Source organism: Odontesthes bonariensis, chromosome 6 (genome assembly GCF_027942865.1).
Source record: "Odontesthes bonariensis isolate fOdoBon6 chromosome 6, fOdoBon6.hap1, whole genome shotgun sequence".
Classification (NCBI taxonomy): Eukaryota; Metazoa; Chordata; class Actinopteri; order Atheriniformes; family Atherinopsidae; genus Odontesthes; species Odontesthes bonariensis.
This window is the reverse complement of record NC_134511.1, coordinates 35,484,637-35,510,889: the sequence shown is the minus strand read 5'-3', so window position 1 is coordinate 35,510,889 and position 26,253 is coordinate 35,484,637. Positions and strand designations below refer to the sequence as shown.

The 26,253-nt window shown below is 41.8% G+C and overlaps 3 protein-coding genes across 6 annotated transcripts; 1 reads left to right on the top strand and 2 right to left on the bottom strand.

Moving 5' to 3' along the window:
- Nucleotides 1-3,527: 3,527 nt before the first annotated feature.
- Nucleotides 3,528-14,463, bottom strand: LOC142382545 (TBC1 domain family member 10A-like). The gene is made up of 9 exons (XM_075468548.1): nt 13,713-14,463; nt 12,217-12,316; nt 10,656-10,763; nt 10,138-10,244; nt 9,926-10,040; nt 8,194-8,259; nt 7,506-7,695; nt 7,227-7,381; nt 3,528-6,586 (listed from the first exon to the last, which is right to left on the bottom strand). The coding sequence occupies exons 1-9, from the start codon at nt 13,892-13,894 to the stop codon at nt 5,729-5,731; spliced, it is 1,881 nt and encodes a 626-aa protein (XP_075324663.1). The 5' UTR covers nt 13,895-14,463; the 3' UTR covers nt 3,528-5,728.
- A 2,304-nt stretch (nt 14,464-16,767) lies between these two features.
- sf3a1 (splicing factor 3a, subunit 1) lies at nt 16,768-21,898 on the bottom strand. 3 transcript variants are annotated; one of them, XM_075468543.1, is made up of 16 exons: nt 21,828-21,898; nt 21,628-21,707; nt 20,952-21,064; nt 20,654-20,861; nt 20,274-20,531; nt 20,106-20,180; nt 19,858-20,008; nt 19,576-19,772; nt 19,292-19,409; nt 18,887-19,194; nt 18,521-18,769; nt 18,213-18,420; nt 17,924-18,078; nt 17,423-17,524; nt 17,243-17,314; nt 16,768-17,142 (listed from the first exon to the last, which is right to left on the bottom strand). In XM_075468543.1, the coding sequence occupies exons 2-16, from the start codon at nt 21,673-21,675 to the stop codon at nt 17,041-17,043; spliced, it is 2,364 nt and encodes a 787-aa protein (XP_075324658.1). In that variant the 5' UTR covers nt 21,676-21,707; nt 21,828-21,898; the 3' UTR covers nt 16,768-17,040. The 3 variants fall into 3 exon arrangements, with proteins under 3 accessions (XP_075324658.1, XP_075324660.1, XP_075324659.1); XM_075468545.1 differs by having other exon boundaries at nt 20,952-21,061; XM_075468544.1 differs by having other exon boundaries at nt 21,801-21,889.
- Nucleotides 21,899-21,940: 42 nt separating this feature from the next.
- Nucleotides 21,941-25,949, top strand: ccdc157 (coiled-coil domain containing 157). 2 transcript variants are annotated; one of them, XM_075468546.1, is made up of 10 exons: nt 21,941-22,242; nt 22,334-22,484; nt 22,595-23,288; nt 23,373-23,450; nt 23,557-23,726; nt 23,831-24,007; nt 24,114-24,282; nt 24,523-24,662; nt 24,788-24,867; nt 24,954-25,949. In XM_075468546.1, exons 1-10 carry the CDS (start codon nt 21,995-21,997, stop codon nt 25,135-25,137), a joined length of 2,091 nt encoding a protein of 696 aa, XP_075324661.1. In that variant the 5' UTR covers nt 21,941-21,994; the 3' UTR covers nt 25,138-25,949. The 2 variants fall into 2 exon arrangements, with proteins under 2 accessions (XP_075324661.1, XP_075324662.1); XM_075468547.1 differs by lacking the exon at nt 24,788-24,867 and having other exon boundaries at nt 24,954-25,071.
- Nucleotides 25,950-26,253: the final 304 nt, after the last annotated feature.

Here is a 26,253-nt window from a genome sequence, read left to right as displayed (position 1 = left end):
CTGCTCAGACACTGGTAGGCTGCTAATCTGCCCCCAGCCAGGCTGCTGATGCCCACCATCTGTGTCTGTAACTCATCACCCACTGGCCAGAAGCCTCCACAGGCACGCACACAAGTAAACAAACACCCAGAGAGAGCCATTTTAAAAGCTGATTCTCTACCTGGCTTGGTCAATTAGTGATTATCAATGCCTAAAAAAAAACAAAGGCAGGGGACACGAGGTGGCAGTGAGAGGTAGGAGGGGAGGTGGAGGAGTCAGCAAGCATTGAATAAGATCTCATTAACTTCAGGTTATTTAGGTTGTTTCGTCTTCCTCATAACAGAGGGAGTTTGTATCAAACAAAACAGAAAAGGCAGCTCAATCTGGAAAACAGAATGGGAAAGAGTCTTTTGTTATAGCTTTAATTACCACCAGCAGCGACTGACGACGGAGAGGAGTTGACAGAATTCAGGAGTGTCGGGAAAAATGTGGCTGCCGGCTATGCTTCATTTACTTGACGAGACTTCACAGTCATAATTGCGCCTGCCTGTGGCACTGCTGAGCCAGGGGATGTAGAGGGTTAAGAGGTCATGAGGATGGGTGCCGCAGGGGTGGGGGAGGCAGACAAGCGACTGAGATTAAAACAAAACACCTGAAACTTCTCAAGGAGCATGGACGCCACACAGGTGTGCAGCTTTTACTCCCAAATAACCCCCACATGCCCACCCTTATTGTCAGAATCTCCTGTAGGCACAGCAGCAGGCAGGTGATTAGCAGATTCAATTACTATGCCTGACTTACTTTTTTACCACTCAGCCACATTTTTGAATCCCACTTGACAGAGACAGGCTTGTTGCTCCATGTGAGTTCTCCATTAGCGGGTGTAGTGCAGTCATTAGAAGGATGTGAGATTTTCTGAAGAGGGCAATATACATTTTTCAGACAAGGAAAGTTAAGAGAGGTCATCAGATTGGCAGTGCTCTAGATTTGAATCAAGTTCAGTCCTTTTTTCAGTCTTTATTCTTTAACCTGAGAGTAGTGTTCCCCCCCCCTCGTGTTGATCATTTTCGCACAGTTTCTAAAGCAGTGCAGTATGTCCAGTGGGAGTAGGTGGAATGAGAACTGTGATGACATTCAAAGCACCAAATGCACCCATGAGAATTTTTGAGTGTTATTCTATGTTATATTTATCAGCTAAGTATTATTCACATGTGTAGCCATTTGTGAACCCTAAATGGGAGCAAATTATACATTGGAAACTGCAAAGGTGCCGAAAGAACATTTCCAAAAGTAGGCAAACCCTTGTATGTCAGAGCCTGCAGGCACTGCTCCAGGCTTAAAACATTAACAAGCATTCATAACATTATTTCACAGTAGCCTCTGTTTAAAATGGTTCAAAATAGCTCAGTGGAGCCAAAGGATGGAAAAACATTTACAAAGCTATGTCTGGAAAAGGAGCTGTCACGTTTCCATCCAGGAGAATCCTGCATGGCCCGAGACCGGACTGCAGACAGAGTTATTATATACTCTGCACTGAAGCGATAAAAGGTAGGTATAGATGACTTGTTCTAAAAGGTCTGGATGTGGAAAAAACCTAAGTCATTCATAATGCTTAAAGATGAAGATGAAAGTGAGGGTTTTTTTTCCTTCGGGAGATGAACAGAAGAGGTCCACACAGAAAAAACAGCAACGCAGGGATGATTCAATTATCCACCCTGGCCTTAGCACAGGGATATCACCCTTTTAATGCTTCTTGCACAAAGATGAATGTTTTCCCCTGGTGCAATAAATAACTTTATATTCCCTCAGCTATGAAAAGTTCACCTGCACAGACGATCCCAGTGTCTGCCCTCATATTTGTTACTGCTGCCTTTTAATCTAACCTGAGTCAACCTGTCATGCTCCATCAATCGTGGGAATCGGATACCTCAGGAACACAGGCGCTTTTGCTTTGGCTTATGCCCCCCACCGTACCACCACCTCCCCTGTGTCCTAACACACTGAACCTGGGAGCCCAGAGAAAGTCACCCGCATCACATGAATCAGGCACTGTGACAGGCGTCCGTTGGGTCTGGGATCACACGAAGGATCACAAGTCTCTCTTTTTACTGCTCCCGTCTCACATCGCTATTAGCTCGGGATAAGAGAGGCAGGCTGACCCTCCAGAGGCATATATTTCCGTTGATGAAGAGATAAATCAGATCATTTCTAGAGTAAGGAAGGGAGCACAGAGAGAGCCTTCTTGGTCATCCTCCTTTGAGATGTAAATGTCACGGTGGCACTGAAAGAGGGCCAGGTGTCAGATGCAAAGAGGGAAAGCGTGACGGTGCATGCATTCCTGAGGGACCTAGACCATTAACTGTTGCTGTGCCTCATGTGGGGAAATATCAGCAGATCCCATACTGGTCACAAGTGGCTTTTGGGGAATCAAATAATGAGTAAGTATGATTAATAGCTATTAACAAGTACTCTCTGAGATATTGGTCCAAATGCTTTACCTGCAGTGATAATAGCAAATGAAATAGTTTCAAACAGTGATGAGAATAGTGACAATTTGTGAACGACCTACAACTTTCCGCCTCTGTTAATCACCACGTTAAACTCCTTGATAACCAGAGGTCAACAGCTGCAGCTCACCTTACTGGACGATGAGGAATGAGTTAGCTGGCTTACTGAGGTCATCAAGGCAGCAGTTTACAATGAACTCTTTCAAGCCTGAGGCAAAATCCTCAAATATTCCACACCTCAAGGTGGAGAAAAAGGGCATTTAGCAGTTCAAACAGTCAATTGAGAAAAGAATAGCAACCTGTTATTAGTCTTAATGAGGAGACAGGGCTGGAATTACCTCCTTTTTTTTGGGGGGGGGGGGGGGGGGGGGGGGGGGGTAGTTTCAGCTGAAGAGAAAGGCTGTCGGGTCAAATATGCTGTGGATACTCCTACCCTGGCTCTTCACAATCTTTCTTTCCTTTCCAGGATGCCCAGACAGTCCGACACCAGACCCCGGACTCCCATTTGATAAGATGATGCATCATGCAGGCCTGTTCAACATGACAGAGTTGACATAATACAGAATGGCACCATTATTGAAAAGAAAATTTAACACTGTGGTGTCTGAGTTATGCTGCTACAAATGATATAGTTCAACCAATGTTTTAATGTTTACAAGTTAGATTTTAAAAGGTTTCCAGCAGCTCTGGGCGATTTGGAACATTTTAGAAAAGTTCTTCCCATGCTATTTAAAAGGAAGACTTATAAATTGACACCCATGTGTGCTTAATATATAGCTTGATTTAGCACCTGATTAGTTTAGCTTACAATAATTGCTGGAGACATGGGAAGACACTTTGACTCTGTTTAAAGGTAACAAAATGTGCATTACAGCCTGCCTAAAGTGTACCCTTTAAGGCAGAAATTAGAAATCAGTGTCATAATAATATATAAACACAAAACCACCAACCTTCTCATCCAGCTCTCAGAGAGACAACAGATTAAGAAAACAATCAAAGAAACTAACTGCAAAAACAAGTGCAAAACAATGCAAAAATAGGTTATATTTATAGAGCTTTATTCAAAAGTAGAGCAGTGACATCACCATCAGATGTAATTTAAAAATGCAATTCAAAGATCAGGTTAATTTAACTGCTGAGTCATTTCAGGTGTTGCAACATAACAAAAAGGTACAGTAATGTTTTATTAAGTCAAAGTGACAACGTTAGTGCTCCATCTGCTGGCGAACACAAGAAACTGCATACACACAGGTAGAAAGCCAAAAGATTCAACATAATATACTACAGGCTGATGGCAATCAAACATAAACAGAATGTTTCAAGCTGCACTGAAACTAAATTTTATTTGTAACCATAACACTCAAGCCCCAAGGTTGTCAAATATCTCTTGTATAATCCCAGTGTGAATGGTAAAAATAATACCAATCTGTCATCTGGGGAAAAAAAAAAGTGACCGAAGATCCCCAAAATTCCAGGTTAACCAAAGGATAAATCAACATGGTCTTCAAGCGTTACAAATGTTGACCTACAATATATCGTCCGAGACTGCAAGGGATTTAGAGAAGTTTCCTCTGCAGTTTCTTTAACTGCTCCATAAAACATAGCATTGTATGAGAAGTAAGTTTCATTGGAAAACAAAGTTATTTTTTTAGAAGTCATATATACAGAAAGAGCATTAAGTTCAACTCTTATGTAAGAAGGTGAAGAATGTGTTATGCAAGTAAATAAAGACTATTGCATTCAGGTGTGACTGCTCGTTAAATTAGAAACTTTCAAGCCCCGTGGCTTTTTATAACTGCTCGCGCATCTTTTGACAGGTTTTTTTCTGTTATTTTTACACACAAACATATTCCACGTGTGCGCGTGCTTATGTTTGCCAAAACTCCCTTTTACCACCATGATGAAACTTAATAAAAGACTGGCAGAAAACAGATTGTCATGTTCTGTAAAAAAACAAACAAAACTCCCCCACCCTCACAAACATTGAATGTCTTCATATTTCCCAAAGAGATGGCACCGTTTCTCTTAAGTAAATTGCTACTAAATCTCCCAGTCAATGTGTAAATCTCATAACCTCTTAACCATACGCACACAGTGAGCCCCGTCACAGGTAGAGGTCGTAAATCGCGTCAAAAGAACAGTCTTGATTTTTGGTCTTTGGAAATTCTAGCAAAAAAAAGAAGAAAAAAAAAGAAAATTTGACCCAAGACCTTATTGATTCACAAGTAGTGCCAAGAGGAAGGTCAGCACCATTGGGCGATTTGAACTCTCCAAATTTTGACAGGAAGCTATGCACAAATACACATTTTTGCATTTGGCAAGAGTTTTTAAACTGATTAGCTCTTGCGAAGGCAGGAATGTGTCATACAGTGAGGAATGTTTAGTGTCCTCCCCTCTGCTGTCCATGCAACATGAATTACTGCTGCTGTAAAGTGGCTGGCAGTGCCTGGCACAGTGAGAAAAGGAGTTTATTCGTGGCTCGGACCACAACAATTCAACTGATACTGAAAAAACACCAGACGCCATATTTGAACTGTTCCTTAAGTCAAGACTTGAACACAGTACATAGTGATGGGTTCATGTTTGAGACATGTTATAAAACAAGTTCAAAGGTCAATCTCAAAACAATACCCCCCAAATTTTAGTGAGATTCCATCTTTGCTGCGGTCAAACAGGAATGTAACAGACATTTGAGCTGGAACCTGTGCGAGGCTGCCCCCTAGTGAACCAAGAAGGAAAATAAAAAAGCTTGCATCCTACGCTGCTCGGAATTACTACGTAACGGACTAGTGTTGAATTGAGAGAGAAAACAAAAAAACTGCATAACCTGCGACACCTTAGCATTCTTTAATACAAACCTATAAATACTCCCAGGACAATATTTTGCTCCCAGAGACTCTGCAACATGTCTCCATTTCTAACGGAATATGAAGACTTACGGTCTGAATAAGAGCGTTAAGGATCAAGATGAAGCGACATCAGCTTCATGCTGAAAAATGGCAAAAGCGTTCAGGTAGTTTTACACTTAGCACAGATGCTTTAGTGTATACTAATGATATCATAGGCAAATTATGTCTAAAATGAATACAAAATAGTCCAATACAAGAATAATAGTGAAGCTGGCCAGTCAGAGACTTTGGCAAGGCTGGCTGGTTGTGGACCGAAACTGCGGTGCTGGTGCTTTGTCTACAGACACGCGCATGCACTCACACACACTCACTCACACGTACACATCTATAGAGCTACAGGTATGTATCCTGCTCTGTGCTGCTAAGGCTTTGTGTGGATCGTTGAAGGACAGATTCTTTGGCAGCAGGAAGGTCAGTAGAAGGCGATCTCCGCTGGTGAGGTGAGTCAGTTTCATTTTGTAGCACAGTCTCTGGCTTGATCTCTGGCTTGATCTCTGGCGCGGTCTCTGGCGCGGTCTCTGGCATGATCTCTGCCACGGTCTCTGCCGTGGTCTGTGGCGTGGTCTCTGGCACGGTCTGTGGCGTGGTCTCTGCCGTGGTCTCTGGCGCGGTCTCTGGCGCGGTCTCTGCCACGGTCTCTGCCGCGGTCTCTGGCGCGGTCTCTGCCACGGTCTCTGGCGCGGTCTCTGGCATGATCTCTGCCACGGTCTCTGGCGCGGTCTCTGGCATGATCTCTGCCACGGTCTCTGGCGCGGTCTCTGCCACGGTCTCTGGCATGGTCTCTGGTGCGGTCTCTGGCGCGGTCTCTGGTGTCATGCTGTCACTTGGAGGTGGGGCAGGTGGATCTGAGGTTGGAGGAGGAGGAGGAGGAGGAGTGTGGTCACTGGGAAGAGGATATGGATTAGGGATGACCTCAGTGGGCTGGGATTTCTTTATGCTCTTCTTCTTCTTGCTCTTCCTTTCCTCCTTGCCCTTCTTAAGCTGCGGCGGAGGCTGAGGAACCTCGAGAACAATAGTGGGGTTCTGCTGAAGGTCCTGGCGTCTGGGCGGCTCAGTCAACATGATGAGGCGAGCGCCGTGCATCCTCTGAGGCGGTTTGAAATTCAGCTCTCCGCGGTTCTTCCTCCACCGTTTCAGCTGTCTGTGGTGCTCTCTCTCCACATCTCTCGCCGTCACTGGCACTTCAAGAATCTGGAAAAGGAAGAGACACATCACCAGGTCACAGCCAACATCACAAAGATCATGTTCTAAAGGAAATGTGAGGCAACAACAACTCCCCTTTGCTGGAAAATGTGTTCCTTGCATGTTTGACCATCGCACTAAAAATGTGGACTTTGTCAGTAAATGCCAAAGGGCCTCAGGCTGCTGTGGATGCACCGTCACCCACAATCAAGACAGCCGTAAATATAAGAGGGGGTATTGTTCAGGGAGACAGAGACTTTCACATAACTGTTACAGGACCAGACAGTGGGAAGCCAGAGCTCTGGTCAATTTGTCTGTGTTTTCAATTTAATTCACTTTGAGACTTTGCTATTTTCATGGCTACAGTTATGAACTCTTATTGTTCTCTCCAACTGCATATCCACAATGAGACACTCACTACATCATTGCAAAATTAGGTAACATGATTTCTTGTCTTAATGTAACTGGAAGCTCGCACTTTGAATTTTAAAATCCTAAAGATTGAAAACGCACGATAATGTGAACAAAAAGTCTACCACATCAGAGGCATTAAACATCCTTATCCATGAAGCTCAGAGCTGATTTGAGACAGCATAAAATTATATTTTTAACAAAGATTGAGCCCACCTGACTTCTCCTTTACTCTTACCTCTCGAACCAGCAAGCCCTCCTGCATGTATCGAGGATCTATGGCCCTGAGGAGCTCCATGGTCTCATACAAGCCTTGGCAGGCCTTCAGCTTCTCCCGGGTCCCCAGCGTGCACTTCAGCAGCACCAAACCCACACGAAAGATTATCTTGACTCCTGGGGGGGGGGGGGGGGGGGGGGGGGGGCGACAAGATGAGTGAGCTTAAGTGTGAAGATATTGTGATGTTCTTCTTTTCCACAATATCTGGTCCCACTGTACGGCAGTGATCTCCACAGTTACCGTCACAAAGGAACATGTCCCAGACACGCAGCACAGACGCCCAGGGCAGGGTTCTGGAGAAGGCACACATAAACCATTCAGTCATGTAGAGAATGGGGTCGATCTTATATTTCTCCAGATGCCGGTAGGCCAGTGGGGAAACGCGTCGCAGCAGAGCAAACAGAATCTCTCCATCCAACTGTATGGCTTCCTGAGAGATAAACAGGTAGGAGAACATTAACAGAGAATTATATACACCACTGCACTTTGTATTGTAAGGCCTACAACACAATAAACATGTCATTCGTCTCATTTTGGTAGCTCCGTGATTTGTTCGAGACATTTTCTCAGTAAACATTTCAAATGAATTATACGATGCAAAGAAACTAAATGATTTACTCTAGATTGTTGCTCATCTTATTGAGCGATGCCTTTAATAAATACTTGTATGTAAAGACAGAAAACACCCCTCTGGTTTCATCAGGGATCTGTAACCACAGTAATCCTAAGCCTGACGCGGCATGTAGTTACAGCCTGCCCATGTTGACAAGATTAATTCCAGCAATCTAGCTGGGTGGCAGAGAGAGAACACATTCCAGTATGACTCTTACCACGGCAAAAATCTCATGACTAAGAATGAAAAAGTCAAATGAAGTTGTATTTTCTCAGATGATGTCATCATGTATGCTTCCATGTGTGTCAGTCTCACCAGGCCAGGACTGTAGTAGCCAGGAAGATACTTCTCACAGATTTGGACCAGGCCCCAGAAAGCATCCTGTGGAAACAAATACAGATGATGTAAAGAAACACAATGTTCACTTTAGAGGACATGTCCCTGCTCGCATGGAAGTCTGATAACCCTGGAAATGTTTACTTTGAAAGACTTTTGAAAAAGAAAAATCTTAAAACCATAGGCACATTTCTATTCTGCCATAAAGGAGGACTCAGATCACGCTTGGACTGAGTCATCTTCATCACTATTCTGAACGGGTTCCTCTTATCACTTATAGTGCAAAACAGAGGTGGCGACAGTGCTGTGTGATATTACTGAAATGTCAAAATGTTCAAAACATTTTCACCTCTTCCAAAAAGTTACTTAATCACTTCTAAGTTGACAAGAAGAACATTTCCTTTTATGAACAATAAAAATAATTTTTAAAAAAATCTACAAACTTAATTGGAAACAGGTCCCCAAGAAGAGACTCAGTGCAACAAAGTGAACAAAGTCAATTTGTTTCCAATTAGACCATTTGCATGAACAAGGTTATAAAGAACCCTGTGGATGGCACAACTTTCTCAATCTTGAACCAATGGGCTGCATTTGTGTGCACAACAGGGCTCCATATGGAAAGAATCCATAGAGAAAAATGAAGAACAGGGAGCGACTTCTCCAAGATAGAAGCTGATACGAGAAGATCAGTGACTAAATACAAGTGTGTGTAAATACAGTTGAAGTAATAGTAATCAGGGAGTATGGAATAAGCCGTAGTACCACTAATCAGAGCTGTCTGTCCCAAAATAATTTCAAGGACAGTGTGCATCTTGCACAAACTAGCTCTGAAAACAGAAGGACAAGTACAGCAGACTTGGAACAGAGTTTATCAATAAAAAAAAAGCTTCCTCAACAGCTCAGATTGTGTGAACAACACTACACAGCGTCAACCTCTGAGGATGACGTTCAAAAAATATCTTATGTAATCATGGGATCAAGAAAGTTCACCCTATTCGAAAACTAAGGTTTTATACATCAGGATAGAATAAGATCCAAAACATTATTACAGTGGGAAAGATTATTCACAAGGGGAAAATGCTTAAGGCAGCTGCCAATCTTTCCAGGGGTGGACGTCCCGGCAGGTTCACCCCAAGATCAGACCGTGCAGTGCTCAGAGAAACTGCAAAAAGACCCAAGAGCTACATCTCTGACTCTACAGGCCTCAGTTAGCTTTGAATAAGCTCAGATTAAGTGAGAGGCTTCATAGTTGCTGTTGTTTGCATTAGGAATTTAATTTCAAAAATGTTTTTGTAACCTGTTAAGCAGTTCTGTAGATCTGTCAATGGCTGCCAGCCATACTGGCAAAAAAAAATAAAAATCACATACCAAAGTGACTGAAAAAGAGTCAGTATGAAAAAAACAATTACGGCTGGAAATGCTCAAATCCTTACAATGACACAATGATAGTGAATTCAGCCAGCTGCATAAATGGCACTTAGTGTAAATTACCAACTAAGCCTGTGTCAATCACAATGGCCGATATCATAATGTCCTCAATGGTTGGGAATAGTTCCAGGATTTATCTGCATATTACATCTGTACAGTCTGTCTCTGTAGCTCTGAGCTGTTCTGCTTAAACATAGACTTATCCAAGGAGGACCAATCTAAACCCGAGCCCTGAAAAAAGCAAACGGGAGGAGAGTAAAACATGACAGAAAGCATGCCGCACCTCAGCAGGCATGTGCATCAGCAACACGGCAGCAATCGGAGCCTGGGCCTGGCAATATCCCTCCTCTGGTCTGTAGAGGGTGTAGGCCTTAAGAACACGGAACAGATCCTGCTGCCTGCACGGGATCAAAATGCAGACAAAAGCAACATTTAGACAAATTACATGTTGAACAAGACGCAGTCATTCATTTTCGTGACATGGAGACAGCTTACCCGTGTCCTCCGCGCGACACAAACATCTCATGAAAGGGAAACTGACGATGGAGGTCTTTCTCGATCACGTCAATCCATTTGGGGTCCCCTGGCTGACTGTCCAGCTCCTGACAACATACATGGAGGACATGTGAGGTCCCTTTACTGCAGAATAAATGCTCTGAGAGGGATTTTCATTTCATATTTCAGAGCTGATTTCTCCAAGGTTTAAAACCATTTAATCAAGTTTCCTCAATGATTTGATTCATCTCCACCGTTATGCATCGGTTCATTTTATGCGGTAAATTGACAAATCAAAAATTTGGTAAAAAAAAAAAAAAAAGGTCAATTGAACTGGCTTTAACACCATGCAAAAAAAACCAACAAGAAACATCTGGTTTCATCTCAGCCAAAGGTGTAAAACTGGTGCACAGAAACAGTTTCAGTAACAATTTCAAATGAAATTTAAAATTGAACTGAGCCCAAAACACAGCCTCAAGAGACCCGAGTGGAGGAAGTGAAAGAGGAAGCTGTCTGACCTGAAACTTTCCTTGGTTCTGCTCCTTCTTCACCTTCCCTCCTGATAGGTAGAGCCATGCACGGCCTCGGAGAGCCGGAGGGATTCCTTTCTGACACCGCAGTCTCACCTGAGCCACAGAGGGATGGGTTTGACAAATTAAACAAAACAAAAGACAGACAAAGATTACGAAATCTGGTATGTTCAATGTATATCAATGATGATGGGGGAGGGCCTGACACTCACTAGTGGGTCCTTTTTTTAGAACAGTTGTCTGGTTCAAAACACTTGAAGGCTCACATATGAAAGGACACGCTGACATTAAACAGGGTGCAGCGTTTCTATTGTGCGCTTTTAATCATTATAGTATGACAAGCCCGTTATCTAAAACAAAAAAGGACAAGAATATGAACATTCTACAAGTGGAGAGTAAATGTAGGCTGTGAAAAAGGCCAGTTGAAAAGGCGTGTATGTGACCACAACCGTTTAAGGACAAGCCAGCATTAATATTTGAGGCTGATTACAAATGTTTCATGCAATGAATATTTTTGGAGTTGTTTGAGGTCATAAAAATTGGGAGGGAAAAAAAATGAGATCAGCATTTAACAAACAGTGGCCTCAGCAAGAAGGACTCTCCAAGATAAGGTTTGATTACATAAACAAAACAGAAGATAGATAAGATTCCTAAATGCTGCATACAGAATATACACACTGAGAGGTTTATTAAGGAGAAATCCTTTCTTTGCTTGGCTCTGGACCTGCAAGAGGAATTAAGGGACATTCATGAGGTCAAACTGTATAGTATGTGTGCAAAGGTAGGAAACATTTTCCCTTGAAGCATAGCTCATGTGATGTGGCCAAATACTGCAGCTATAATCATTCAGTGACAGTCACAGACCACTGTTTATGTAACAGACTAACCTGAAGTACACATTTCAGAGCTTCAGCATTGGAATACACCCCAGACAGTGAGGTTGCTTTGACTGCCATTACCATATCAGAACTTTTTTGTTCTTGTTCCGATACGTTTGCACACCGTTCAAGGAAAGTGCAGCTTCTAATGTCATCACCTCGACTAAGTTCAATCAAAGAGGCTAATGCAAAAATCAGGCTAAATTAGCTTTGTCCTCTAATGAAATTCTAAAAGCTGCCTTGCACTTGGGTCCATCTTTAGTGTCTACCCACAGCAGCTTTATTACAGTTGTCTCACGGGAAGTCAGTGCCGCTCCACCCTGAATCTGAGACTGTCAATTTGTCACATGGCATATGAGGTGATAAAGAGATGGGTTGAGTCCAGGCTTGCTGTTGACTCACGGAATTGAGGTGAAGTTACAGCGCTGCGTTACATCGCCAACAGCGTTTCACATAGAACTCGTTTGACAAGTGGATCCACAAACAGCGTGTCCGCAAAGTCGTTTCCTTGTGCAATCAACAAATACATGAAGCAATGCCATTTGCATTATTTACTCATGTGTGTATAAAACTAGCAAGGGACTAAAATGGGCTTCCTGGAGATAACAAAGATGAAGTTTACACATCAATAGCACAACAATCCACCTAGGTTTTTGACACCTGGTGCTGACCTTATCGAATCTCTTGATCATCCACTTGTCCCAGTGGCTGAGCATGTCCAGCCACTTCACCTCCCTTTGCCTGAGCACCTCTGGCGGCACATCCTGAGCCCTGATCAAACAATGGAAAAAGGATGCAAAATAGGATTTAACATCTTGCATGTAAAATCACTATCAAAGTAATGACTGAGCAACTTACAAGCGTTTAATTACTTTTGCAGAGGGAGTAGGAGCTTTATGAAAATATGGATTTTTTTTTGAAGCAGGCAAGTGAAGTATTGCTTCAAATTACACAACAAAGGCAGTGCTTAGAAGAAAGCTATTTTTTGAGACCAGAAAAGAAAAGAAAAACTGATAAAAAAAAACAGACAATAATAAGTACCACTATATACACACAAACTCAGATGAGGCCCATTTAACAGAAAAACCTATTTGACCACCCAAAGTCAGTCTGTTTAGCGACATCATTTGACTGTCAAATGTTTTCATACAAGAAAAAAACAACAACATGTTCATTTAAAAAAAAGAAAAAGACATTATGTTTTCCACCAGAAGCTGGAGGTAAGAAAGTCAGGCCTTCATTACTAGGGAGGTCTGTTACTTTACTGAAATATGTAATTATCTCATCGGCACAAGCCTGTAATTGCAGGGTTAAAATGTCTTGAAAGAGCAGCCGTTTTTTAAGTGTAGGACAACCTTCTCTCAGTTTAAACTGTAGGCAAGATGTGGTGTGTGAATATAAGAACTTATACCCCATCTTCTACCCTTGAAAAAAAAAAAAAAAAAACTTGAACAATGATAAATTGCTTTCATTGCCAAGCAGTATAAGCTAAACCTGCGTGTTAGACCATCTCTAACATCAAGCCAAAAGAGGCCATCTAGTAAAGGGGCACTGGAGATCCAAAATCTGCCAAAAACTCCAGAAAACAGGGAACTCATTGCCAGCTGGTGCTTGGCACAACTTTCACTCTACTCCTTCCACTAACTCAGTTGTGTAATGTAGGCTTTAGGCCTGCAGTAAAAAGACTAAATTGATCTTCCTGAAAGGACATGAATTAATTCAAAACAAGACAACTGGGCAGCCAGCAGTGCTCTTTCAACCTCCTCCACAAAAAAAGCCTGGGTGGAAAATACAGTACTATATACATTTGAAAAAATTGTTTAACTCTACATTTCGGAATTAAATAGAAGGTGCTGCTCGTTGTCAACTCATATGCTGTATACATATCTTGCTTTGATATATTTGTCAAGCTAAAGCAAACAGTTAGCATAAAACACATTGTGCCACGCAGCTGGTTGGGAGCTCTGCTGCTCAGATGCGCCCACTCAACATCACCATCCCAACTTGTGACATGCCGTCCCACTTAAGAGTAATTGCAACACAATAATTCTGGAATAAATGGATTACAACACCGATATTCTTTTTGCTTTTTGATTGAGTAAGCCTCCACAACAAAACAGTCGGAGTCGCAGAGAATGAATCACTGTTAGAACTGAGGCAAACTTACGACGCCTCCGAGTACTGCTGTGCCCCACCAATAAATCCATATTTATCGGTTTGCCTGTCGCTGGTGAAGCCGTTGATTTCTGAATCGGATCCCAAAGAGCTTTCGTCGTCAATGTGACTGCTGCTAATAGTCCTGATGCTCCTTGTGTCGAATGACTGACGGCCGTTTTCTATTTTGGCCATGGTAGCAGGAGAGCTAGCTGGCTAGCCAGGATAGCTAACGTTAGCGAGCTTGTTGACAGCCCAAAGTCAATCAAACTGCATCGACGCCATGATTCCTAGTCGTAAACTAAACTTTCTAACTACAGCTTCTCCTGTAAATGTATTTACGCGTCTATTATCGGGCCTCATCAAACAGGTTACGTTAGCACTGTTGACTTGAATCCGATTTAACATTAGCTGGCTAATGCTGGGCTGCTAATGTTAAGTTAGCCTAAACTGCTCGTTCCAACCCGTTCCAAAAACTATTTCTAAACTGGCCCTTCCCTCAAGACACTAACGCTACATTATCACCTCGGCTTTTCTAGATAGTCACAAACAAGCTATGACAGCTGGTTAATTAACTACTTTAATCTGCCCTCAGCTAATATTGCTTTGGTTCTGTCATCTTGAGTTTGCAGCTGGGACAGATACCGTTTCGACCAGCAACTCACGTCTTACAGTCCCAGTTTTGTTTGCAAGTACTGTTATGGTTACCTCTAGTGGCTGCCTAGAGGAATAAAATAAATCCTAACTGTACCAGCCCTCAAATACGACCCACTGTATTTTCCTAAGCACTGAACCTAACTGTCGTGGTAGTCTGTGTCATGTGTGCATCATGCACACACTCTTTTAGACGCGTAGAACATGAGGAGAGAACGGTGAAAGTCTGCTCAGAGGACAGTATCTCCTCAGTTCAAGCATGTTTTGAGTGCACGGACTGGGAGTGCTTTCAGGAGGGGTCTGAGAACATTGATGAACTAGCAGACACTGTATTATCATACGTCACATTCTGTGTGGACATGGTTATCCCCACTAAGACAACTGTCACTTTTCCGAACAATAAACCATGGGTGACGAAAGAACTTAAATCTGTCATTAACAAGAAAAAGAGGACTTTCTACACTGGGGACATTTGGGAGATTAAAGCAGTGTCCAAAGAAGTAAAAAATGAGATCAGGAAAGCTAAAATGAAATCTAGAAGGAAAGTAGAAGAACAATACAGTGGGGGGGATCTTAGAGCCCCCTGGCAAGGAATTAAGTCAATGGCATCATTAAACCAACAAGCTGAAAGGAGAATGCCTATTACTGTTCAAGGGGTTGAGTATGTGATCTTCCTAATGCTTTTAATTTATTTTACTCAAGTTTTGAATCATCTGACTTCTATGATAATATTTCTATGTTGAGGAACACTCTGGTTCATAATAATGACCTAATGATATCTCAGGAACGAGTAACATCCCTGTTTAAGAAGGTCAATATTAGGAAGGCTGCTGGTCCTGATGCTGTTTGTGGGCGCACATTACGCTTCTGTGCAGACCAACTAAGTGCAGTATTCACCTGCCTCTTCAATATGTGTGCAAAAGAAGGCCATATTCCCCAGATATGGAAGAGCTCCACCATAATTCCACTAGCCAAACTAAATAAACCCAAGGAGTTGAAAGATTTTAGACCAGTAGCTCTTACGTCCTTGGTGATGAAAAATTTTGAAAAGATCCATAAAGCTGAAATTATGTCCTTGGTCACTGGAAAACTGGATCCATTACAGTTTCCTTATCAAACTGGTAGAAGTGTGGATGACGCAAAACTTTTTATTTTAGATACAGTATACAAACACTTGGAGAAGTCTGGGTCCCATGTTAGGCTTTTATTTGCAGATTTTTCTTCTGCTTTCAACAAAATGCAGCAACATATCCTGATCGAGAGACTAACAAATGATTTTCAGGTACCGAATCAACTATTGCTGCTACTTTTAAATTTTTTAACAGATAGAACACAGAGAGTCTTCGTAAATGGTCAGTTGTCCCAACCTATTACTTCAAATACTGGCTCGCCACAAGGATGTGTACTCTCTCCCTTGTTATTTATTTTGTACACAGATAGCTGTAGGTCTTCCCAACAAGGAAGCCACCTAGTCAAGTTTTCAGATGACACTGCACTGTTATCTTTATTCCAAGGTCCACATTCCAGTCATGGGCTAGCGTTGACATCATTTGTGAAGTGGTGCGACAATCATTTTTTAGATTTAAATGTAGCCAAAACAAAGGAGCTCATAATTGATTTCAGGAGGGCAAAGGCAGAACCAATAGCAAGTGTCATTCATGGGGGGATGTGGAAATCATTGATTCTTACAAGTACTTAGGTACAATATTTGACAGTGAGCTCAAGTTTCATGTAAACACTGAGACAATTGTCAAAAAGGGACAACAGAGAATTCATCTGCTGAGGAAGCTTAACTCCTTCAGTGTCTCTAAAACCATTTTACGTAACTTTTATCAGTCTTTTAACTTTTTCTTTTTTATGTTGGTTCAATAGCCTATCAGTCAAAGACAAGAACAGTCTCAGCAGCATTGTTAACACTTCATCAAAGATTATTGGAACACAGCTAAACAGTCTGAGTGCTCTGTTTAACAAACAGGCAGTCCAAAAGGCTAAAAGTATCATCAGTCAGCCTGATCATGTTTTAGGTGGTTTTCATTAATGCCCTCTGGGAGGCGCTATTATTCTGTCAGGACAAAAACAAAAAGGTATTCTGGATCCTTCATTCCTACAACCATTAGATTATTAAATAAGGTTGTAGGGATAGAGTATATTACTGACAATTTGATTTACTGAGCGCTGTTCATCACTGACAGGACAGGGTGTTTGTATGTGTGTGTTAAGATGTGTGTATGTGTTTTTATCTATCTATTTTTCTTATTTATACTATTTAATGTTGATTGATGGAGACTGGGACTGCAAACTTAATTGCCCACTGATGGGATAAATAAAGTTTTCTGAATCTGAATGCATGGACTTGAATACACTAAAACCAGTTTGTAAATGAACAAGTGACTCAGTAATAAAAGCACATTCAATTGTTTTGAATTCCTTTATTAAAATGAATTAACACAGTTGCTCTACATATTACGTGGCTGTAAATTCCTACAATTATAATGAATAAATCAGAAGTTGAAACAAAAGGTTGCCAGACAGATTGTAAATCCTAAACCACTCGAGAACAGCAAGCCCCTTTACACTAAAGTGTAAGAAATTGGCAATGCAATTCCAAAAATGATGATTACACTAAAATTACACGACAGGACTGAGTGACAAAACATCAACTTTTTTTTTCCTTCTGGCGCCTGGGATCACTTTTTTCTTCCACCTCTCTCCTTCAGAGCCAAATGAATGATTGAGCCATTGTTCATGTTGTAATAAGCCAGGGAGTTTGAATCCTTGATGAAAATGCCCTATAAAAAAAAAACCCAGAATATTTTTAGTCATTTTGGATTAATTAAAAAAAAAAAAAAACATGTCACATGTTTGAATTCATTTTGAAGAAAAGCTTACCTCATATTGCAACTTCTGTTTTCCTGCTGGCATGCCTGTAGCTTCGTGGATTTTGACTTTAATAACAGACACCTGTGGAGACATTACATTTGCACATTCATTAAAATGTAGTGGGTACGCTTGCATTCTACAATTTAAAAAGAAACAAAAAATCCACAACACGACCAGCCCTTTGCTTACCTGGTCTGTAAGTGGGACAGTGAAATTCAGCACTTGGCCATTCAGCTTCCATTCGCTCTTGTCCTGCATGTTGGGGACCTGTACTTTAACTGCCACCGGACCCTGGAAATAGGGAGATGAATCTGTTACCGCTAAATCTCCAATTATTATTGAGAAAGTTATCTGTTTTTCAGAAGCCATAAATAAAATCAAAGACATAAATTTCCACTTTTCACAATTACTGATTCAATTCAATTCAGTTTTATTTATATAGCGCCAAATTACAACAAATGTCATCTCAAGGCACTTCGATATGTACAAATAATCAGTTATCGTCTTCCTTTTCTTTATCTGATGACCTGTGCATTCTTGGGGATGAAAAGCTGTTTCAAAAGGCTTGGTTTCCGATCCTGTGCATTGAATTTTGTCTGCGTGCCGGTCATAAACTGTGCCTCAATATAAGGAATGTTCTTTTACAAATACAGCGAAGCATATTTTCAATACATTGCTGCTCCAACCAACCTTGTTTCTACGGAGGAACTCCTCCTCTGGAATGAGGTTGTCCTCCGTCTTCATCTTCTTGCTGACTGGCTCATCGTCATGAGGTGGAGGTGGGTGGGCAGGTGGTGCTGGAGCAGAGCTTGGTGGTTGTGGTACTGGAGGAGCGGGGACAAATGCTGGGAGAAGAAACAGATTTTTTTAATTCAAATGAAAGGAATGACATGTAAGAGGTTCAGTTAACTATTTACAACAAAGTATTTAAATATTCTATTGTGACTGCTTCTGAGAGGCTTGGAAACCTTCATATTACCAGTTGGAACAACCATGGGAGGTGGTCTCGGGGCCATGACGTGGGGTGCTGATGGTGGCATAGGAACCACGTTTATGCGGGGAGCAGGAATCATTGGAGGCATTGATGTTAACATTTGCCCTGATGCAAGGCGCACCACTGGAGCAACAGGAGGTCTTGGAATTACAGGTACAGCAGACAAAAGAGTGGTGCGCACTGGAGGGGCCACCTGTAGCACAACCACGTAATAGAGATATAATTGAGATATATAAGGTACATATACACTTCAAAAGCTTTACTGAGTTTTACTTTTCAAGATAGTAACTTACAGAAATAGGTGGGCGAGGCATTGACGAAATAGACAGACTAGATTTAGGCAAACCCATTCCAGAGGAAGGCATGGGAGGCATCTGGTGAATTTCACTTGGTTTGCTTGGGCCAATTTTCTCCTTAGTGTCATCCTCTCCCACCAGTCCTTTGGCCTTATGAATGGCTTCAATTTGCTCCTGCAGAGTGATGTTGGCCTGTGCTGCCTGCTGTGTACGAGCCATGCTTCCCGAGTGACCATCCCAAGTAACCTGGTGAGGGCAAACATAAAGAAAACACACTACTGACACAAACAAATTTCCATTTCATCAATTTCAAGAGTTTCTTTGAAACATCAATACGATTTATAAACCTTCAATTCTTCTCACCTTCTCCTCTGGCTTCTGGATTTCTTCTTCACCAATCTTTTTACCAATGGCTGTCTCCTCCACACCAAAGATATCAGTACGCCTCTCAGCGAGTTGTTTCAAACTGCTCTCAATATCCAAACCAGGTGCGTAGACCTCATCCTCGGTCTGTCTGTCTCTGATGCTGCGGTCTCTTTGTTCCAGCCAACGTGGATCCAGCAGACCAATGCGCATGTGTTCCTGCATCTTACTGGCAGGGATCTTCTCACCAGTAATTGGTGAGATGAGGTACTCATCTGGAGCTGCAATTGATGGCGGAGGCTTGGAAGCTGTGAGGAAAAGATAGTGTGAGTTTAACACACACTTTACATAGTAGTAGCTTGGTACTATACACTTGGTATTCTCCCATCTGAGCAAGCATGTTACCTTTGGGATCGTAGTCTTTGCGAATAATAACCTGGTCTGGAGTCGGGGGCAGTGGGGGTGGCATGGGGTTGTCTGGTGGCAGTGGAGCCTTCATACCATCCTCATCATCATCGGATCCCTAAAGAAGCAGCAGTGCAAAGTTATAACCAGCACCTCTCTTACACTTTAGTCATTTCAAACAGTGGATTAGCTACATAGATTATAGAGTTACACAGAAAATGTTGCGATTAAATCTAAAAGTGGTCCAAACTGGACAGTTTGGTGATTGCTTAATAAATATGAACCTCATCCATGTCTTGCACTTGGGTGTCTTGATCAAGCTGTGAATGTTGGCCATCACCCCGATTCTCCCGTTCATCCTCCTCATCCTCACTCTCAACCTCCATCTCCACCTCCTCACTTTCTCCATACTTCTCGTAACGCTCTTGGATCAAGATACGAGCACCAAGCTCCTCTGGAGTAGTAGGTGGGGGGAAGTGGCCTTGGGAGCAGATAAACCAATAGTGATAAATGATTCTTGCTAGCCTTTGGGTTTTACATTTCTCAGCTTATTGTAGTTATTCTACCTTGTTCATTGGGCTGGAAATCCACTGTCTCCACAACCACAAAGTCATGCCAGTCAATTTGGGCATATGCCACCCGTTCTTTCTCCCTTTCCTCTTCTTCCTTCTTTCTTTCACGCTCCTGATACTTTGCCCACTCCACACGGTACCTCACCTAATGTTTGTGGCAAAAGATAAACATAATCAACATGGGAAAAATTCTAATGAGTACTTATTGTGACAGTCTATGACTCTATGCAAAATGCAATTACCTGATCCATAACCTCTTTTGGGTTCTCAGCCTCCTTCTTGAGTTTGGTCAGTAAGCCTTTAGGAGGGATCAGAATCTAAAGGTTGAAAGTCAATATTGAGATTCAGTTGAGCATCACCACCCAAGTAAAGAACATTAATAAAACAAATGGGAGTGTTTGCTCAGTCACCTTTGTGTACTGCTCAACCAGTTTGGTAAAGTAGTTGAAGAGGCTGTGCTGTGGTCGCAAGAAGTCAAACTGGTAGTTTCTCTGTTCTTTCTGCATGAGCTGGGTGAGAAACTGACGGCCATTGCGAGCAACAAACTGGGCAGTGAGCTTGACGACATCTAGATCAAAAGCTGAGATTGATGGTGGATCTGCAATGAATTCAAACTCAGGGGGTGGTTCTTTGGGGATCACAGTCTCCTGAATCACCTGTGACTGGACCTGATGATAAAAAAAAAAAAACATCAAATAACATAGATAAATAAAACCCAAACATTATAAACAACCATAAACTAATGATACGAATAAAAATGAAAGGTTAAGATGATTCATGCCATACTCACTTTTTGTGGAAGCTGCTGTGACTGCTGCAGAGCCTGCTGCTGCATAACCTTGGGCACTGCCGCAGATGGTTCTTGTGCTTTCCCCTCCTTAAATTCATTAACTTTATGACGATAGTAAGCATGATAGGGATCATTGGGATTGAGGAAGTTAAACTTTGGATTGTTGATCTCATTCTGACGGATTCTCGCCTCAAACTCAGGCCCATTCCTGTGGGATGGCATAAATAGTTACATAACGGACAAAAACCCATTTAAGACGGCATCTCCACACATAAATGTCACATATGGTGTAACTCACCTGGCAACAAAGCTAGCTGTCTTGTCGACTATATTTCGGACCTCAGGAGGTGGATATATGATGCCAACAATGGGTTTCGTGGCTGGAGTTTCCTCTGGAGGTGCATCATTCTGCTGAGGAGATTTACAGCTGTTAACCAGTTTAAAGCAAGATTTACAATAAGACTTTTACACAAGGTCAACAATTAAACTGGTACTTAGAACTTTACCATATTAAACAATTTTTCAATTAATACTAAATACATTTATCACACCATTTTCATGCAATTTGTGATTTTAAAAGCATCAAGAACATGTGATACCAGGTAAACCATTGAGTATTACTGAGACAACACCGTGCCTGGAAAGCAACGTTAACACTAAATTAACAAAAGACGCCAAACTATTTTGTGGAACAGTGATTGGAAAGCCTCACCAGATATCTACCAACATATTTTGTCTTGAGTTATGCGAATCAAAGGGGGAGCAGTGCTAACAAGTTTAGCACGATACGCTATAAATGGGTTACGCAAAACTGAACGCTGGCAGTTCAGTTTTAAATCATTATTATAATTTTATTTAAATATAAACGCATTTTAAAATAAAGGAAAGTGTAGGTTGACTTTGTTGCTCATGAACTTGTCAGGAAAAGCAGTGTGCAAGTTCCATCGCTAACATTAGCTAGCTTGAAGCATTACCTTGTTGTTGGACTCGGGCTGAACTATTTGGACAGGCCCAGGCGGCATGGCTGAGTCTTTTTGTGGTATACAGAAGCTACCTGAAAACAGCCAAACAACAAGAAGAACGTGTACTTTAAAACACTTTTATACTATATAATCAATAAGAAACATAATTTACGATAGCTACAAACCTAAATTTGCTGTGCTTGAATACTTACGACGTCGCGCTCTCGTTGTCGCAATGGAGGTGTATTACTTCCGGAAACAGCTCGTAAAGCATTATGGAACTTAGAGTTCTTTTTACGTTGCCAAGGTGACACACTGACAACAATAACAAATCTTCATTGCTGTGCAGCTCAGATAATATAAAAACAGGGTTAAAGACATGAGTCAGCTGTTGGGTCGACAAGACTGTATCAAAAGCCTCCGAAAAGACCTGGTCGACATCCAGGGTGCGGTTCTGGACGTGCTTTCCAGAACCGGACCAGTCCGTTCTTCTTCCTGGAAGTTCCCTGACAAACTCTCCTGCGATCTGGATATTATGACTTTGTTAGAGGAGTATGACTTTGTAGATGGGGAAGACGCCTTCAATCAGCACTCCCACATAGTTTTACTGGAGTTGGTGATTGACAGGTAATGGATATAACATTACACTCACAAAGTATCTCTTGCAAGACTTTTATTAACAGTTGCTTTGTTTTTTCTCGTTTTCTGCCTGAAAAAGACTACTGCTTCTCCTCCAAAGTGTTAGTGCTTATATTGAGCAACAGAGGGTGAGCTCGAGGAGAGAGCATGCTCAGCAGAATGGATACCTGTCAGTTGGTCTTGTGGTGAAAAACTACTGGAGTAATTTTGTTCAATTTGCTAACCAGAAGGTAGGTGTATTGTTAATTCTAGTGAAAATTATAGAGATTGAAAATGATGCCAAAACATTAACATTTAAGTGGGAGCTCTCACAACTTTTTTGCTCTCTTTCTTCTTATAGGAGCTCTCCAAAGACAAGACAAAACAGACAAAAACAAAGACATGTTTGTGTGATGACACAGTGACAACTTTTCCCCCCCAATCTAGCTCAAGGGCTGACTTTTGCAGACGTTCATCTGCCTGGTCTTCAACAAGCTCATTTAAATTTCTCCCACACAATAATGTACCCTCCTGTCCCACCAACAAGACTCAGTGTTATCCAAAAGCGGACCGCCATAATGTAAGCTGTCAAACAATAGAATCATCACTCACTCCCTGTAATGCGTGCCATTTGGTGCAATCCCTTTTGAGAAATACGGGAGATGCTTTGGTTGATCTGTGTCAGAGTGAGGGCCTTCCCTCATCTCTGGAGCCTCTCTCAGTAGTTGTGAAGGACACAGTGGAGGCGGGACAAATGACAGCAGGTGATGTCGCCCAGTGGGCCAACGAGCAGCTCAGGGACATGCGCCGGCTGGCAAAACATCTTAAGGATGTGCGGGGTACAGTGCAGCCGCTAAGAGACAAACTAGCAGCAGCTGAGATGGAACGCAAGAGATTCAGGTCTCATTTGGCAAAAACACAGCAAGAGTTCAAGCAAGAGGTGGAAAAACATCAAGGAAACATAGTCCAGCTTGAGTTTTCACTGCGGAAAGCACAGAGAACCTTGAAAGAGACAGAAAAGAGGCTCCATGATGAGCAACAACAGCTTAAGAGAGGTAGTAAATGCTCAAATGAACATGATGAGAATTCACTGAGCTCACATTTACTGCAATTCTTTATGTTTAACATTTTTGTAACAGAAGCTTTGTCCTTGGAGGGGAGTAACACCACACTGAAGGAAAAAGTATCATTGCAGCAAGAAACTTTACAAGCGCTTGGTGAGCGCATACAGGACTTATTACCATCATACTTCTCCCTAACAAAAATCTTGTGTTGCAGAATACACTGTTAGGCTGCGTAATTAATCTTTTTTTTTTGTGCTAGAATTTGAAAAGACTGTGCTGCAGGAAAAAGTGAAGAACCTGCAAACGGTGGAGGAGGCCTGTTGCGGGCTGGAACAAAGAATCCAGCAGCTGGAGACTCAAATCTATGACAATCAACTCCTTCTCGATAAGGAGAGTGCCAAGTACCAGAGTGCTTGCCGTCAACAAGAGGTAAGTGTCACAGTAAAGGCCACATTCCTGGTTGTTTTCAGCTGAAGACCCTGACTTTCTCACCCTATTATATGTGTATGTTTTTGTTTTGCTTGTGTATCCAGTCAATGCATGCGAAGCAGAAATCTTTGTTAGGGAGAGTTGATGCTCTTGATGAAGAGTGTGAAGAGCTGCAGAGGCAGCTGGGAGAGAGAGAGGAGGCACAGATCAGTTTACACAATCAGCTGCAAGAGATATCAGAGGTGAAGGAACAACTACAGGCTCAGCTCACCCAACAGCAGGTATACAGTATAAGAGCCCTTAAATATCCATTACCCCTAGTAGTGTGGCTAAAATCTATTTTTATTCTTAGTGGCACATTTTTATGGTCTGTTTTTCTCCCTTCAGGACTTGTGTGTAGAGCTTCAAAAAGAGAAGCAGACGTTAGAAACCCATGTGGACGAGCTAAAAAAGGGCGTGGCTGAGGTGACAGAACATGTGCAAGCTTTAAGGGAGCGGGAGAGGCTTTTGGTGGCTTTCCCAGAGCTTAACAATTGCTCTCAGGTCCAACCACAGAGTAAGCAATTACTTTCTAACATTATTTTTTTTTTACAAATTTTTCTTATTAAGGCACTAGCCTACCTTGTCTGTTGAAAAGTAAGACAAAAGTGTCCCTGTGCATGATAGGGACAGCAATGAAATCCTTAATCTCTGGGTGATGATTTCACATGCATTACAAAGGAAATGGTAAATATGGAATCTAGTCTAGTCATGCCAATCATAAATGCTTACTTACATGTTGTCCTTTGCATATAAGGTACAGGGAACATGCTTTTGGATATGGAGCTGCAGTTGCAAGCAAACAGCATTCGTATGAAAGTACTGGAGCAGGAAAATGCAACGCTGCACAAATGTCTTGAGAAACTCCGGCAAACATCAAAACATAACACCACCAGGGTAAGTCTTGTATTAGGTAATCTGGGCAGGAAACTTGGGATGCTCTGAAAGGGAGCCTTTTTACATTTACAATTACATGGTTATTGGGATCATTAAAAACTGTATATTTACATTTTCATCAATAGGAAGATTTACCGTCACAGGCAATGAGCACACCAACAGAAAAACAACAAAATCACTTGACACAAGTGCAGAAGAGTCCATTGTAAGATTTCTGCTCTTTAGATTAGTTAAAAAAGTTCCATTTGCTTTATAAATGCATGCTTTATAAATAAGCTTTGTGTTTTACAGACAGGGCGGCAGCGCAGCTAAACAAGGATGCAGTTACACAGAAAAGGAAGAAAGGGGAGCACAGAGAGTTCTGGAGGCAGTGGGGCCGGAGGATCATATGCCTGCCTCCCTTTTGTCCCTGCAAATTCATCCTCAAACCCTCCACCTCAACACAGGCTCCACTGCTGCTAAAGGTCACACATAAATGTGAAGCATTTCTCTGCTCTCTCACCGCAGAGACTTTACTCAAAAGGAAAAATAAAACTTTGGGAGTGTTAATGCATTTAAATAGCTGGTGCAGGGCTTTGTATGAGAATATCTGTTAAAATTACACATGACTCAAAATATTTTTCCCTGCTTTAAACTAATGCTTTTGTATTTTCACTTCTCACAATGGAGTAAAACAGTTCCCACTACACCTCTTATTATACTAAGCTAAATATGCCCTTGATTAACTTACTCTGGATTTGTAAAAGGAAGGCTGCTAATGCTATTAAAACAGGACGCTGGTGGAGAATGCATATTAGGTTTCAGGTTATATGATATGTTTGTCAAACAAATGTGGATGTGCCTTAATGGATGGCCTTCAGAGCAGATGAATCACATGATTCTATGTAAACAGATAGCTTGTGTAATCTTTCACAAAAGTAACATCAGAGACAGATGTGCATTTCATTGTTTGTGTCCTGCCAGACAAAAGTTGATAGTTGGTGGTTCCATGGAAACGCAAGCGCTTGCAGGATCCTCAGGATTCATGCTCGGCTGAGTCGTTAGGCCTGTACCCTGATCTAATCAGTCAGTGGATCCTCTGTAGTGCACACATATGTTGTCATAGATCATTATAATTCACCTTTGTATATGTAGCTCACATTTTGAGGCTTTAGTTACAGAAGTAATTTGGGATGCTATGAGCACAGTGGTGTTTTGATTTTTCAGACACATAAACATAACTAATCATTTTGGTATCATTGTTGACTTGTCATTAATAAAACCTGAACAGCCACCTGATCCGTCATTTCTTTCTCTGAGCAGACTGGGCTAATCCCTCTCTTGTGTTGACTATGCACTTGTGACAACAAGGATATACTCTTAGTCTAATGCCCCCCCCCCATCCCACTGATGTTAGTTATTTAATATAAACAGAGGCAATTTTTCATGATAATTGAGAGCTGTTGTCTATAATGTACATTATAAACGAGGTGTGGATGGTAACAATGCAATTTAGCATGAATGTAATCTTCTGTGTAACTCAGAGACATCTGATTTTGATTAAACAATAGAACCACTTACAATACAAAGCATTTCTAATCCTTAAAAAAGT

Bases quoted from the DNA above. Each gene is read 5' to 3' on its own strand.
- LOC142382545 (XM_075468548.1), bottom strand. From the start codon at position 13,894: ATGGCCAAAATAGAAAACGGCCGTCAGTCATTCGACACAAGGAGCATC. The intron at 10,764-12,216 runs GTCAGCACCAGG...TCTGTGGCTCAG, and splicing joins TGATCAAGAGATTCGATAAG to GTGAGACTGCGGTGTCAGAA. The intron at 7,696-8,193 runs GTGAGACTGACA...TTTATCTCTCAG, and splicing joins GCTACTACAGTCCTGGCCTG to GAAGCCATACAGTTGGATGG.
- sf3a1 (XM_075468543.1), bottom strand. From the start codon at position 21,675: ATGCCGCCTGGGCCTGTCCAAATAGTTCAGCCCGAGTCCAACAACAAG. The intron at 20,532-20,653 runs GTGAGTATGGCA...TTTTATCATCAG, and splicing joins CACAGCAGCTTCCACAAAAA to GTCCAGTCACAGGTGATTCA. The intron at 18,421-18,520 runs GTAAGTTACTAT...GTTGTGCTACAG, and splicing joins TGCCTCGCCCACCTATTTCT to GTGGCCCCTCCAGTGCGCAC.
- ccdc157 (XM_075468546.1), top strand. From the start codon at position 21,995: ATGAGTCAGCTGTTGGGTCGACAAGACTGTATCAAAAGCCTCCGAAAA. The intron at 22,485-22,594 runs GTAGGTGTATTG...TTCTTCTTATAG, and splicing joins TTCAATTTGCTAACCAGAAG to GAGCTCTCCAAAGACAAGAC. The intron at 24,663-24,787 runs GTAAGTCTTGTA...TTTCATCAATAG, and splicing joins CAAAACATAACACCACCAGG to GAAGATTTACCGTCACAGGC.